The 15,243-nt window shown below is 55.4% G+C and overlaps 2 protein-coding genes across 2 annotated transcripts in view; both read left to right on the top strand.

Moving 5' to 3' along the window:
* Positions 1-15,243, top strand: part of KIAA2013 — a 175,877-nt gene that overhangs the window by 66,277 nt on the left and 94,357 nt on the right. The window lies entirely within an intron of this gene.
* NPPB (natriuretic peptide B) lies at positions 12,726-14,684 on the top strand. Its single transcript, XM_084873778.1, has 3 exons — positions 12,726-13,478; positions 13,701-13,938; positions 14,484-14,684. Exons 1-3 carry the CDS (start codon positions 13,350-13,352, stop codon positions 14,498-14,500), a joined length of 384 nt encoding a protein of 127 aa, XP_084729904.1. The 5' UTR covers positions 12,726-13,349; the 3' UTR covers positions 14,501-14,684.

Consider the following 15,243-nt stretch of genomic DNA (forward strand, 5'->3'; position numbering starts at 1 on the left):
GAGTGTGTATGTAAATGTGTGTGTGAATGTGTGTGTGAATGTGTGTGTGTGTGTGTGTTGGGGGGCAGGGGGCTCACAAGAATGGACCACCTTTATATGCATAAACCTATGGACACAGACAATAGGGTGGTGAAGGCATGGGGGTGGGGAGGGCTAGAAGAGGCCAATGCGGAGGGGAAGGGACATATGTAATACTTTTAACAATAAAGATTAAAACACAAAACAGAAAAACAAGCATCAGCCACCACGAAGCCCGGTGCTGCCAGGGTGGGGCCTGGGTGTGAGCCTGTGAGGGGGCGGGAGTCCCAGCGCAGTGGGGCCTTGTCCCCCAGGGCCACGGAAGCCCCTACCACTGGACTTCCCTGTCTCCTCCGCTGTCCCTAGACCTTACCCCCACCTCAGGGGTGTGGCCCCCAGGGAGCTGGGGAAGTCCTATGACACCCACTTCCTGGGTGAGGGCGGAGGTCTCAGCCCCGTGCTCATGCCCAGAGCCGGCTCCTCTCCCCGTCCCAGGCCCTGGCCGCGGATCTGTGACTTCATCTCTTGCCTTTCCTCTTATGCCCAGTTCCGCCAGGGCAGGGAGGGACTGGCCACCAGGGCAGGTGGGAGGGGGGCGGGAGGAGGGGGCATGCAGAAGGGGACTGGCCACCAGGGCAGGCGGGAGGGGGTGGGAGGAGGGGGCATGCAGGACAGGGCCCGGGGCGTGTCCACGTGGTCACTCGCAGGGGTGTCTCCCCCCTTCCGGGCCAACGCGGTCCCCCCGCCTGGCCGTGCGGCCCGGGGCCCGGGGCCTCCAGAGCTGGCGTGGACAGCAGGAGGCTGGAACCAGCTCCCCGGGCACCTGCGGGGCTCCGGAGGCAAACACGGAGAAAGCCACCGGGAAGAGGATGTGCCGGCTTCCCCCACAGGCCCCCGAGCCCCAGGTGGTCTCCCGGGAGTCCCCTGGTTGTGGGGACCGATGATGCAGAGGGCTCAAGCCTGGCCCGAGGTGCCCCGTCGCCTGGAGCCTCCATCGCGTGCTCAGAAAACACGCAAACCCCTCAGAGAAGACGCACAGCTCTGTCCCCCTCGGCGCCGGCTGGCTCTCTCCCGTCACCCCTGCCTGGCAGTCCGGCGGCTGTCCGTCTCCTGGCTCCTAACATGCCCGTCTCACGCTCAGAAGCATCCTGGTCCGGACTTCATGGGACAGACTATGCTGCTAGGTCAATATATGCTCACACAGGATGATTATCCCTAAGATTATTTAGGAATCTAGCAACTGAACAGCTTAATTAAAAAAATAAAATAAAAAAAAAATATATATATATATATATATATATATATATATATATATATATATATATAATTGATTTTTTACAGAGAGGAAGAGAGAGGGATAGAGAGCCAGAAAGGTCGATGAGAGAGAAACATCGACCAGCTGCCTCCTGCACACCCCCCACTGGGGATGTGCCTGCAATCAAGGTACATGCCCTTGACCGGAATCAAACCTGGGACTCTTCAGTCCGCAGGCCGACGCTCTATCCACTGAGCAAAACTGGCCAGGGCTTCATAATTTAATAAAAGAGTAGAAATATGCAAATTACTGACATACAATCACGCAGACCTGCGCCCTGGGTGTGGGTAGGGGCCGGCCATGGAGGGCCTGTGAGGACGGGGCCAGTGGCCGGCGCTGAGGGGAGCAGGATCGAGGCTGGGGCTCCGGTGGGTGCACCTGGTTCAAAAGTTTGATTTACTTTGTTGTTGTTTAAAAATATATTTTTAATGATTTCAGACAGGAAGGGAGAGGGAGAGAGAGATAGAAACATCAACAATGAGAGAGAATCATTGACCGGCTGCCTCCTGCACACCCCCTACTGGAAACCAAGCTCGCAACCTGGCACGTGCCCTGACCAGGAGTCGAACTGTGACCTTCTGGTTCATAGGTCCACGTTCAACCACTGAGCCACGCCGGCTGGGCTTGATTTTCTTCTTACTACTATGAATATGTGTTACTTTTTTTGCAAAAAAATAAATAAAAATAGAAAATTCCAGAAAAGAGAAGGCCAGTCATCTCCCACCCCTTCCCTGGCCGGCACTCCAGGGTTTTATCATGCGGCTCAGGGCTTTCTCCTTTGCTCTTCTTCTCTTGCTTATTTCTCAGTTTTGGTGGGAAATGTGGTGAGATCTGGCCTTGGTAATGAGCAGACAACAAAGCAAAATACAACAACAACAGCCTGGACTGGCCTTTCCGCCCTTCATGACGGCAGACTCCCCCGGGGCAGGGGCATTGAGGTCCCCTTTGCCCCGAAGAGCCGGCTCCTGGTCAGGGGCAGCTGACGCCTGCCGAGCCCCGGACGGAGCAAGGCCGGCTTGCCCCTCAGAAGCAGGAGGCCTGAGGGATCGCTCAGGGCACCGTCTGGGCTGCCCTCTGTCTGCTCTGAGAGCTTGTCTGGGTCTCCCGCCCGGAGGGGAGCAGGCTCCGTCTGGGGACAGATGCTGGTGCGATGGTGGCGGTAGCTCTGGGTGTGGTTAGCGGTGCCTGCCAGGATTGGGGTAAAGGTTACCCTGCGCGATGGCAGCGGGAGGGTGCACGTTAGCTGAGTGATGGCAGCCGAGGCTCATGCACGGGCAGCTGAAGCATCCCAGGAACGTGGCGGGGCTGCTGACAGCACTTCACACGGTCTGAGAGTGGCCACCCGTGTGACTTCCTCAGGGGTGGTGAAGACGAGTGTGTGTGTGTGTGTGTGTGTGTGTGTGTGTGTGTGTGTGAGGGGGGGAATGGGGGGACCGCATCCCTACCCGGACTCTCCAAGGTCCCCGGAGCCCCTTGTGCTGAAAACGTCAGAGGGGACCGGAGCTGACATGTAACAGGACTGAACAGAGTCATCATAGTAGTAACAGTCACAGCAGCAGCTCGTCCTGAGGGACAATGTGCGAGCAGTTTGCAGCCATCATCTCACTTCACCTTCAGAAGAACCCCACGGGGGCACACAGTCGTTACAACCATTTCGCATGAAATCAACAACAAAAAAATATTTTAAAAATATCATCCCACCACACGGCCCGGGATGGTGCGTGCTTACACTGACTCTCTGTGGTGGTGAGAGCATCATTTGAGGTGTCCTGGGCAGCCACCAAACGAAGCTTCTGGAAGCGGAAGTCCTACCTCCGGGGACCTGTCACCTGCAGGGCTGCTGCCCCAGAGGGAGTATTTGGAACGTGGTCCGAAGCTGGAGCTGGACAGGCCGGCGTGCCCCCCAGAGCCCACCCCTCCCTCCCAGGCAGCGATTTGTCTGTGGGGCTGGTGTTCGAACGGCCACACACCGGGCACTTAAATGGCTGAGATGTCTGGCCTCACAGTCCTGGGGCTAGAATTCCAAGCACATGGTGTCCAGGGTCTGTCCTTCGGGCCGAGAGGGAGACGGTGCTCCTCTCCCAGCCTCTGGTGGCTCAGAGGCACTCTCGGAGCCCTTGGCTTGTGGGCGCACCGCCCTGGGCTCTGCCATCCTGTTAGGACATGTGTCCAAATTCCCCTTCCTATAAGGACACCAGTCCTAGTGGATTAGGATCCACCCGAATGACCTCCTTAAATCTGATGATCTCTGTAGAGGCCCTGTCTCCAAGTTAGCTCGTTCTGAGGTTCTGTGGTTTGGGGCTTCAACACGACCCTAACAGAGCCCTTGGGAAGTCAGGTAATAGCGTTCGACCTCATTTTTCTTTAAATTTAAAAAAAAAAAAAAAAATATATATATATATATATATATATATATATATATATATATATATATATATATTTTTTTTTTTTTTTTAATTGATTTCAGAGAGGAAGAAAGAGGGAGAAAGAGATAGAAACATCCATGATGAGAGAGAACCATGGATTGGCTGCCCCCTGCCAGTCCCCCACTGGGGATTGAGCCCGCAAGCTGGGCGTGTGCCCTGTGAACACTCCACATCCCAGGTGGTTCAGGGTTCGGGCTCTGGAAGAGGGGCCACATGCAAATGAGAGAGACGAGACAAGAAATAATAATTTGGAAATATGGGGGGACCAGGTGGGAGCCCAACTCAAGAGGAAGTACTCTGCTTGGGCTCAGGCCTTGCCATCCTTGTATTCAATTTGGGACACACTTATAGCCCTCAGGCGGGCAATTTCCAGTAGCAGGCAGGCTATCTTTTTTTTTTTTTAAATATATTTTTATTTATTTATTTTTATTTATTTATTTATTTATTTTAATTTATTTTATTGATTTTTTTACAGAGAGGAAGGGAGAGAGATAGAGAGTTAGAAATGTTGATGAGAGAGAAACATCGACCAGCTGCCTCTTGCACACTCCCTACTGGGGATGTGCCCGCAACCAATGTACATGCTCTTGACTGGAATCGAACCTGGGACCTTTCAGTCCGCAGACCGACGCTCTACCACTGAGCCAAACAGTTTTCGGCAGACTATCTTATCTGTAAGAATTTACATGACTGTCAGGTGGGGAAATTGCTTCAGCTGCCATTGTCTGGTCTAAACAGTGTGTGTGCAGCCCTGACCTTTGCCAGAGCTCAAGGGTCACCAGCCTTCCGGGTTCCTTGTCCACACCTCTCTGCTGGTGAAGACAAGAGGCGGCTTCCCGCATTGCCCTTGACCAGAATCGAACCTGGGACCTTTCAGTTCGCAGGCCGACGCTCTATCCACCGAACCAAACCGGCTAGGGCTCCTTCTATCTTTTAAAATATATTTTTATTGCTTTCAGACTTGAAGGGAGAGGGAAAGAGCGAAATGTCAATGATGAGAGAAACATTGATCGGCTGCCTCCTGCACACATACCCCTGGGGATCTAGCCCGTAACCTGGGCTTGTGCTCTTGACCAGGATCAAACCCGGGACCCTTCAGTCCACAGGCTGATGCCCTATCCACTGAGCCAAACCGGCCAGGGCAGGCCTCGGTTTTCTTATCTGTAACATGGGCTTGGCGATAATCCCTTGGTTGGAGTTGCTGTGTAGAAACACTACAAGGAATAAGCCTGCGTGGCACAGTGCCCAGCTCGTGTAACTGGCGCTCAGGAAAGCAGCCGCTGTTTCCTATGACGTTCCCAGAATGAGAGGCCACAGGGCAGGAGGCACCGGGCCTGGTGGGTGTCTGCAGGCCGGGCCAGGCAGCGCAGGCCTGGCCTTCGGTCCCCGAGGGTGCGCTGTGCCTGCCCCGGTCCAGGCCCAGGCTCCTGGGCTTAGACTTGGCTTCTCCTCCCTGGGCGAGGCATCCGGAGGCCCCTTTCCCGGGCTTGCTCCCATGCCTTCCAACTCAGAGTTCCCTCCGTCGGCAACGTGGACACAGGGGGCCGATCATCCTCTGTCCTGGGGTGTCCTGTGCACGTAGCATGTTTAACGGTACCCCTGGCTCTACCTACCAGCGGCAGGCAGTTGCCCTCCCTAATCATGATGCCAGCCACGCCCCGGACAGTGCCAGGTATCTCCCAGGGTCAAGGTCTGCCCTGGCCCAGCTGGCTGCCCTAGGAAGGGCCAGATGCTGTGAATCTCAAGTGCGATCGGACCTACACAGATGGATCTGGAAGCAGCAGCCTGAACAGCTCTGGGGCCCCACTCCGCCTCCTGCAGGAACTGGCCTCGGTTCTGCTGCTTCGGGCCTGGCCCCCGGAGGGCATCCCAAGGTGACTGAGGTCCGGCCTAGGCACGGCGGCCCGGGCCTGGCTGTGAACCGTCGGCAGGAAGCACAGGCCCAGCCAGGGTGGGCTCTGCGGCTGGCCAGGAGCAGGTGTGGACACGGCGCTGACAGGCCGGACTTATCAGGCCCGGAGCCCCAGGCTCCAGACGGACAGGCCGTGGGGCTTTATCAGCCGTCAGAGTTCGCGTCAGTCCTGCTGGGCGACGTGCTGACAGCCAGGAGCTGGGCGGGCAGGCTTCTGCCCGGTGCCCAGTGCCCGGTGCCCAGTGCCCAGTGCCCAGTGCCTCGCTGGCTGGGCGAAACTGTAAACACATTTTAAAATCTTTGCAAAAGCCCGGCCGGCATGGCTCAGGGGTTGAGCATTGACCTACAAACCAGGAGGTCAAGGTTCAATTCCCAGTCAGGGCACATGCCCGGGGTTCAGGCTCGGTCCCCAGCGTGGGGGGTGCAAGAGGCAACAATCAATGATTCTCTCCCATCATTGTTGTTTCTGTCTCTCTCGCCCTCTCCTTTCTCTGAAATCAATAAAAAAAAAATATTTTAAAAAAATGTGTTTATAGTTTCAAGGCTGATGACTGCTGACAACAAGTTGAATGATTTGAAAAGGGGGTGCAGAGCCGAAACTAGTTTGGCTCAGTGGATAGAGTGTCAGCTTGCGGACTGAAGGGTCCCAGGTTCATTCCGGTCAAGGGCATGTACCTTGGTTGCAGGCACATCCCCAGTGGGGGGTGGGGGGTGCAGGAGGCAGCTGGTTGATGTTTCTCTCTCGTCGATGTTTCTAATTCTCTATCCCTCTCCATTCCTCTCTGTAAAAAAATCAATAAAATATATTTTTTAAAAAAAGAAAGAAAGAAAAAAAAAGGGGTTGGGGAGGATTGGGGCACATGAGGGGAAGAAAGGAGGAGGAGCGGAGAGAAGGGGTGCGGGGCGGCACACCAGGAACAAAATCCCAACTCCTTCCTGTCCCCGGCGCCCTGACCTGGCTCTGCAGCCCCTCCCAGCCTCGCCCGCAGACAACGGAGCTCTCCCAGGTCTGGAGGCCGGAAGTCCACACTCAGTACCACAGGGCTAACCTCGGGTGTGTGTGAGGGGGTGGGGTCGGGGTGGGGGAGTCTGGGGCACAGTTCCTGGGAGGTTCTGGGAGAATCCTGTGCCTTCAGCCCCTGGTGGCTGCATCACTCCATCCCCGGTGGCCTGCGTGGCCAGGCGCCCGCTCAGCTCGGCGTGCCTCAGGCCTCCCTCTGCCTCCCTCCCTCCAGGAGGGCCCCTGTGATGGCATCGAGGGCCGCCCGGTGATCCAGGGTGACCTCCCACCTCAGGCTCCTTCCCGTCACCTCTGCCAAGTCCTTTTGTTGCCACCTAGGGTGACACAGGGGGCCGGGATTAGAATGTGGGCACTTTGGGGGGCTGTTAATTAGCCTTCCCCCCCCCCCTCCCTGCTCCAGTCACTGGTCCCAGCTCCTTTGTCTGCCTCATGCCCTGACCAGGAATTGAACCATGACCTTCTGGTTCATAGGCTGACGCTCAGCCACAGAACCTGACCAGTCGGACTGCCTCCTGCTGACTCTTCCCTAGAATCTTGGCTCCTCCTCATTCTTGAAGTCTGAAATGTCATGGCCCCGGAGAGAACTTCCCCAATCTGTGCCTGGCACATAGTAGGTGCCCAATGCAAAAGAGAAACTCCATTCTCAGCCCCTAACAGCCTGGAGCGGGGAGCTGGGCCTCTTGGGCCTGGGACGTTCCCCGAGTCCTTCCTGCCTTTGTTCTGAGCAGAGGCTGGGGTGACAGCCCCCAGCCCCAGCCCCAGCCGCTCCAAACCCCAGTAATGCCGGTCCGTGTTGGGCAGATCCTGAGGCTTATGCCCGTGTTGGCCTCGGTCTCAGGGGGCAGGGCCTAGGCCTTTTCCCGGCCAAAGCCCCTGGAATGAGTCTCCAGACAGAGCAGGGAGCAGGGGAGGAGGGACTACACATGCCCACCCTAGGCCCCGAACTGCAAAGCTCATTTAAAGGGACAGCATCTCAGGGCCCAGCCCAGCCGAGCCTGAGGACTGAGCAGTGGCCTGAGTGAGACCTCGAGGCTGTTTTTTAATTTTTATTTATTTTTATCATGAGGTGTGTTGTTTTTAAAAATATATATTTTATTGATTTTTTTTACAGAGAGGAAGGGAGAGGGATAGAGAGTCAGAAACATCGATGGGAGAGAAACAACGATCAGCTGCCTCCTGCACACCTCCCCACTGGGGATGTGCCTGCAACCAAGGTACATGCCCTTGACCGGAATCGAACCTGGGACCTTTCAGTCCACAGGCCGACGCTCTATCCACAGAGCCAAACCAGTTAGGGCCGTTTTTTTTAATTAAAAAAAATATGTTTTTATTGATTTCTGAGAGAGGAAGGGAAAGAGAGAGAGAGAGAAAAACATTGATCGGCTGCCTCCTACACACCCCTAACGGGATTGAGCCTTCAACTGGGGCGTGTTCCCTGTCTGGGAATTGAACCGCAACCTCTTGGTCATGGGAGGATATGCAGACAACTGAGTCACACTGGCCAGGCTGCTCCTGTTTGTGTGTGTGTTGTTTTTTGTTTTTGTTTTGGTGTGTGTGTCTTTTGATCCTCACCACGAATATTTTTCCATTGATTTTTAAAAATATATATTTTATTGATTTTTTACAGAGAGGAAGAGAGAGGGATAGAGAGTTAGTCTGATTTTTTAGAGAGTTGGAATAGAAAGGGAAAGACAAAGAAATATCGATGTGAGAGAAACACATCGATTGGTTGCCTCCTGCACGTGCCATGACCAGAGCCCTGCCACCGAGGTGCCCTTGACTGGAATCAAACCCGGGACCCTTTGGTCCGCAGGCCGACGCTCTGTCCACTGAGCCACACCAGGTGGGGCCAGGCTGCTTCTGGTTTTACCTGGCTTTCTCTCTGTCTGTCTGCGTCTGTGTCTCTCCTCTTCTTAGAAGAACCCCAGTCACATTGGATTTAGGGCCCACACTAATTCAGTAGGACTCATCCTAACTGATTGTTAGGTCTGATCAAATAATTGAATCGATACCCCTTCCCCTGGGAACTGACCTTTAGACCATTTCACAACTGATATTGCCTTTTGCTTAGACCCGTGGTCTGAAAACTGCGGCTCGAGAGCCACATGCGGCTCTTTGGCCCCTTGAGTGTGGTGGTTCTTCCACAAAATACCACGGCCTGGGCGAGTCTGTTTTGAAGAAGTGGCGTTAGAAGAAGTTTGTTTAAAAAATTTGGCTCTCGAAAGAAATTTCAATCATTGTGCTGTTGATATTTGGCTCTGTTGACTAATGAGTATGCCGACCACTGGCTTAGCCCACATCCTACTTGCTAAAACCATTAACCTTCCCTCCAGGCTTCCCCAGGATCTGGACCCACCCAGAGAAACCCTGCTGAGAAAGCCCAGCCGCCTGGAGTCCTTTCAGACTCTGCCTCCCCGTCCCTGGGTTCTGACGCCATTTGGGGGCTCAGCCCATCTGGCCTGCAGATGGTCTAATGCATTTAGAATCCGGACCCCTTTGGGCCTCCTGTGATCCTCCTTTGGCGACCCTAACACTGAAAATGCCTGTAAAGGCCGAAACCAGTTTGGCTCAATGGATAGAGCATCAGCTTGGGGACTGAAAGGTCCCCGGTTCGATTCCGGTCAAGGGCATGTACATTGGTTGCGGGCACATCCCCAGTAGGGGGTGTGCAAGAGGCAGCTGATCGATGAAGCTCTCTCATCGATGTTTCTAGCTCTCTGTCCCTCTCCCTTCCTCTCTGTAGAAATCAATAAAAATATATATATATAAAAAAAATGTCTGTAAAGATCCCGTTTCCTGGTAGGGTCACATTCTGAGGTGCTGGGTGGCCATGCATTTTGGGGAACATCGTTCCGCCCAGTATACTGCCCCTTTAGGATTCTCCTGTCACGCCTCTCTACGGTCTCCGCCCCTCACACTGCTCGGCACAGCATTTTAGGGGCGGGGGGACACAGTGCCAGGCTCCCCCCCATGTCCAGGAGGCCGGAGCTCGTGGGAGGGCCTGGGACTCCGAGCCTGCGTGGGGACGGTGGACGTCACTGGACACTCATGCCAGGGAACAGAGCCAGCCGGAGGGCATCGGTGCCTTGCCAACGCCGCCTGCGTTTCCGGTGGTGGGGCTGTCAGAGGGCCTGGCCCTGCCCAGGCCTGAGCCTCCCCGGGCACGGAGTGTCCCCTTGGGCGACAGCTCTATTAATAGCCTTCGTGTGGGTGTTCTGGGACAGCCATGAATGATCCCATCCTCACATGAGCCTCCCACTCCACGCCATTCATGAATGTGACCCCCCAGGCTTGGCAGGCTCCTCACTTCGTCCTGTGCCCTCTCTCTGTTCCTTCCCTCCTTCCTCCCCTTCTCCATTTTCAGAGTGTCCGCAGGATCAAGGCCAGTACGTGCTAGTTCTTCTCAATGACTCCCCAGACACATGTACCGTTACTTCCTCACATGACCCGTGCCTTCAGCAGTATTCTGAGACAGAGAACACAACCACCAACAAACGCCGATCCCAGCAGATTTACTCTGCCATGGCCAGCCTGTAGGAGGGAGCAGCTGGGGAGGGAGGCTTAAAGGATTCAGTAACAAGAAGAAGAAGGAGCCAAAACTGGTTTGGCTCCGTGGATAGAGAGTTGGCCTGCGGACTGAAAGGTCCCAAGGTTCCATTCTGGTTGGGGGCATGTATCTTGGTTGTGGGCACATCTCCAGTAGGGGGTGTGCAAGAGGCAGCTGATTGATGTTTCTCTCTCATCGATGTTTCTGAATCTCTATCCCTCTCTCTTCCTCTCTGTAAAAAATCCATAAAATATATTTTTTTTAAAAAGAAGAAGGAAGGAGGAGGAGGGAGAGGAAGGAAGCAGAGGTCATTGACAAAATCAGTCCCAGAAAGCTGACGTCCACCTACGTGTCCAGCTGTTGCATGGCAGGAACGGCACGAGGTGTTAGACCCATGGGGTCTGACTGGACTTGGGTTCAGCAACCTTGGCTCTTGGGTTCTGGCCAGGAAAGAATGCAGAGCCAAGACCCAAACTATGAGAGGATTTATTGGGTAAAGCACAGAGGCAGAAGTCATTCACTGAAGAGCTGGCTTAGGAAAACGACGTGTAGAGGCAAAGGAAGGGCCCTTGGAGCTTGGGGGCCAGGAAGGCTATGGTAACATCCCTGGAGGAAGGGGAGGCAGAGGGGGATGAGGGGTGGGGCTGCTGGTGGGCTCCTGGGAGGAGGAGAGAGTGTGCTGGGTCCTCTGTCCTAAGGGTTTTAAGGGGGATCTTAGGGGAGGTCGCAGGGGACGACCTCAATAGGATACCCACGTGTCCTGTCAGGGCTGGGTCTGCACTGTTGGTGGGCGGGCCCCAGGGTGGGGGCGTTACTCCGGGCAGCGGCTCTGAGGCAGCCGTGGGCTCTCTGGTCTGGATTGGCTGCTTCTCTGGGCCTGGAGCTGACGTACAACTGAGGCCTGGATGTCCTCTCTAGGGAGGAGAGGTCAGGGGTCCGAACCTCAGGACCAGCCATCTGCTAGGGAGGAAAGGCCACCTGGGGGTGAGGCCCCCCCACAATTGTTCTTTGTTTGGCACCTGGGGCTTTCCGCCCTGGTGACCTCCTGTACCTTGTCCATCGTCCTGTCCTGCTGGGCCTGTCTGACTGACACCGCACAATACCGAGCCCAGATCTGGGGTTTGGCAGTTCCCCGCACCAGCCACGGGGGAGGGGGTTCAAAGGTGAGTAGGTTAGAGCTGGTGGCCTCGGCACAGCAGCGCTTCTGGAAGGACACGGCCAGCAGGTGGAGCGGCCATTACTCCTGCCCTTTCCTTCCTTCCTTCCTTCCTTCCTTCCTTCCTTCCTTCCTTCCTTCCTTTCTTTTTTAAAAATATTTTTAATTGATTTTTTTACAGAGAGGAAGGGAGAGTGATAGAGAGTTAGAAACATCGATGAGAGAGAATCATCAATCAGCTGCCTCTTGCACACCCCCCACTGGGGATGTGCCCAAAACCAAGGTACATGCCCTTGACCAGAATCGAACACAGGACCTTTCAGTCCGCAGGCCGACGCTCTATCCACTGAGCCAAACCGGTTTCGGCACTCCTGCCCTTTTCATAGAGGCAGGCCATTCTCCTCGATAGTCCTCTGTGGGGCCTTCTCCATCCTCAGCGGCCCCTACGCCTCGGACCCCGCTTCCCACGTGGCTGGATTTTGCCGTCTCTCTCGCTGCCACTTCATTTGTGTACAGTGTGTGTGTGTGTGTGTGTGTGTGTGTGTGTGTGTGTGTAAATGAACTCCTATGAGCTCAGCGTCCTGATCTGAAAACGGAGGGACAATAACAGTAGTTTTGTCACTCTGTATCTGGCAGATGCTATTTTTTTTTTAAATAAAAAAAGGCAAGATTTGCTTAGAAACCATAGCTTCTGCCCCGTGATGTCCTTTCTCCACTCTGTCATAAGCCATCTTTCTTCCTGGGCGACCTGCCCCCTCAGCCTGCTGCCTGCTAACACAGTTTGTCGGGAAGGGGTGGTGGCCCTGGTCACACATAGTCTCCGGGGGTTAATCCGCTGTGTCTCTTCCAGGGCCGCCTTTCTTTGCAGCCTCGTTTGTAATCACAGACGAGCGGTCCTGACCGTCTGCTAACGGGAAGTAGACCAGAGATGAGCAGCAGGAGGAGGCATGAGGGAGGGCACTCCTCACCCCCCCCCCCCCAGGACTCCACCAGACAGATAACCACCCCCCGCTTCCCCCTGCCTTTTCCGTTATATGCTGCGTGGTGACGGAGAAGAGGTGTTGGCACCTGGAGGTCTTTCTGGATGACTTCACCTCGAGGCCTTGCCTCTCAAAATTCCAGCCAAATCAGCTCTACCCTGTAAGGGTTGGAAGCAGGGTCAGCATTCCAGAAGTTCCTCGTCACACCCAGGCTTTGGCGGAGGTGACACTGGAGAATTGGCATCCTAGTGCAGGGGGCTGTGGGAGGGTCGGGGGGGCGTGGAGTCTTGTCCCTGCCCCACGCTTGTCCCGCTGGCTAGCCCCGCGATGCTGGAGGAAGACCTCTTGCATTGAATTTGCTCAAGGAGATCAGGACCACGGACAGCGATTAGGCCACAGGGTAGACCAGCAGGCTGGAGGTCACAGCAAAGGAACTGGTGGGAGGGAAGGGAAGATGCACTGTAGGGGTGCAGGGGTGGGGTGTTGCTGGTGCAGTCACCCCTGCACCCTGCACTTGTGTAAGGCCTCCATAAGCTGGAGTTCTCCCTGCCCTTTCCAGAATGGTTGGGGTGGGGAGGGAAGGGGAAGGAGTCACACTTAGGTCTCAGGATTTTTGCAGGGAAATGGAAGGGGAGGTGAAGATACCCCCTAACTCTCCTCCCCCCCAGCCCCGCGCTCCTGCCTGAAACCAGTCCCATTTCTATACAAGGCCTGCTCTCCTCCGCCTCCACCCCTGGCCAGGAGGTCCCAGGCACGGAGGGGTGCATTCCCCGGCCCTGAGCTCAGCGGGTGGGAATGTGACTGATAAATCAGAGATAACCCCAGAGGGCAGGGCCTGTGGGCACCCAGCCTCGGGATAAAAGGCCCTGGATACGGGAGGACCCAGGAGCGTGCCCGCCCGCGGAACGGGAGGTGAGCCCGAAAACCAGGACAGAGCAGCAGCAGCAGCAGCTTCTACAAGCTTCTCCAGCGACATGGACCCGCAGACGGGGCTGTCCAGGGCTCTCCTGCTCCTTCTGTTCCTGCACCTGATGCCGCTAGGTCGTTCGCACCCGCTGGGTGGCCCTAGCCCAGCCCCCCTCTCGGAACTGTCCGGAGCCCAGGTGAGCAGTGCAGGGCTGCACAGAGGCAGCAGGACTGGGTACTGGGCAGCCGAAATGAACAGGTCTTCGCCTGCCCTCACAGAGGTCACCCTGAGAGCCAGAGAGTGGCGAGACTGGGTGCCAGGACCCTGTGCCCAAGGGGTCGGTTCACTTGGGCACCATCGAGGGTGGCTGGGATCAGGTGAGGGTTCCTGAGGTTTGGGCTCTTCCCATCTGTTGCAGGAGCCACTGGACCATCTTCCGGGCACAGGTGGGAAACCGCAGGAGGAGCAGACCGCCCCAGAGCGCCCCCAGCAGGGACTCGGGTCTAAGGCAGCTGGGGAGACCAGACATGCAGCTTCTGCTGCCAGCCTCGGGCCCCGGGACAACGTCCTCCGCGGCCCCAAGAGGATGCGTGACTCGGGATGCTTCAGCAGGAGGATGGATCGCATCGGCTCCTTCACGGGTCTGGGCTGCAATGGTGAGCTCCCACCCAGCCACCCTGGGCATCCCCCTACCCTATTCCTGTGGGTCCCACCAGTACAGGCACGCCTGCATGGTATGTTGTCTCTTGGGACCACACTCTGAGAAAGGGCCACCCGGACATCACTCCCTCTCGCTGATGGGCCTCAGGGCCAAGGGGTGCCTTTCTGGGGCCATCTCCCTGTGGACACCATTCATGACAATGCCCACCAGCCTCCCCCACCTGCACCCTCCACCTGCAGCTGTTACCACAAGGCAGTCCTGCCTGGCAGCCCCTCCTTGGAGCAGAGAGAGCCCTAAATATTTCCTCCTGATTTCCCCTCCCCTGTTTGTAGCTGCAAAGACTGAGGGCGGGGTCACCAGGGCAGACACAATCCCGTTCACTGGAAACTGAGAATCCGAGATGGATTATTCCAAAGCATCAAATGCCCAGATCAGCTGAGGATGGGGCAGGGCACGGCGGCGGGGATGGCGCTGGGGGAGAAGCTAGGATCTGCCCCTCCCCCTCTCCCTCACCAACATCACCACCTCTCTCCCCCGCAGTGCTGAAGAGGCATTAGGAGGAAGTCCTGGCCGCAGAGATCCACGCCTGACTCGCCATCAACCCCTGGTCCCCTTTGAAGCAACTTCTATTTATTTATTATTTCTTAATTTATTGGATTGTTTTATATATATGATGGTTCTTACCTTTGGGCCCTCATTTTCCATGATAAGGTAAAGTCAACATTAAAGCTTTTTCTTTGGAAACTGGTTTGTCTCAGTGTATTCAAAATAGTTCATTGTAAAACAACAAAAACACCGAACAACAACCCCAAACTCCGTGTTTTCTTGGAGGCCCCGAAGGTGTCTTGATGGTGGGAACACAGCCTCAAGCGCTGGCCAAGCAAAGGGGTGGAGGAAGCTTTTTATCTTTTCTTTTCTATTTATTTTTAAAATATATTTTTTATTGATTTCAGAGAGGAAGGGAGAGGGAGAGAGAGAGAGAGAGAAACGTCAATGATCAGAATCATTGATTGGCTGCCTCCTGCATGCCCACTGCTGGGGATTGAGGCTGCAATCCCCAGGCACCAAACCGTGACCTCCTGGTTCATAGGTCTACGTTCAACCACTGAGCCACACCAGCCAGCCCCGCGGGCAGGCTCTTTTTTCCTGTAAGAGTCTTCATGCTCTGAAACGTCTAGAAATACCTCAGGCAACTGAGACACTTCCCAGAGACTGTTTTCCAAAGAGCAGCACGGGGCCTGATGTTTATGTGCAGCGTGAGCCTGTGTCTTTGCGATTCCATCAGAGGCCCTCTCCCTGG

Source organism: Pipistrellus hanaki (genome assembly GCF_964339955.1).
Source record: "Pipistrellus hanaki genome assembly, chromosome: 2".
Lineage (NCBI taxonomy): Eukaryota > Metazoa > Chordata > Mammalia > Chiroptera > Vespertilionidae > Pipistrellus > Pipistrellus hanaki.

Coding starts and splice junctions, on each gene's coding strand:
- NPPB (XM_084873778.1), top strand. CDS start 13,350: ATGGACCCGCAGACGGGGCTGTCCAGGGCTCTCCTGCTCCTTCTGTTC. Junction 13,479..13,700: donor CGGAACTGTCCGGAGCCCAG/GTGAGCAGTGCA, acceptor CATCTGTTGCAG/GAGCCACTGGACCATCTTCC.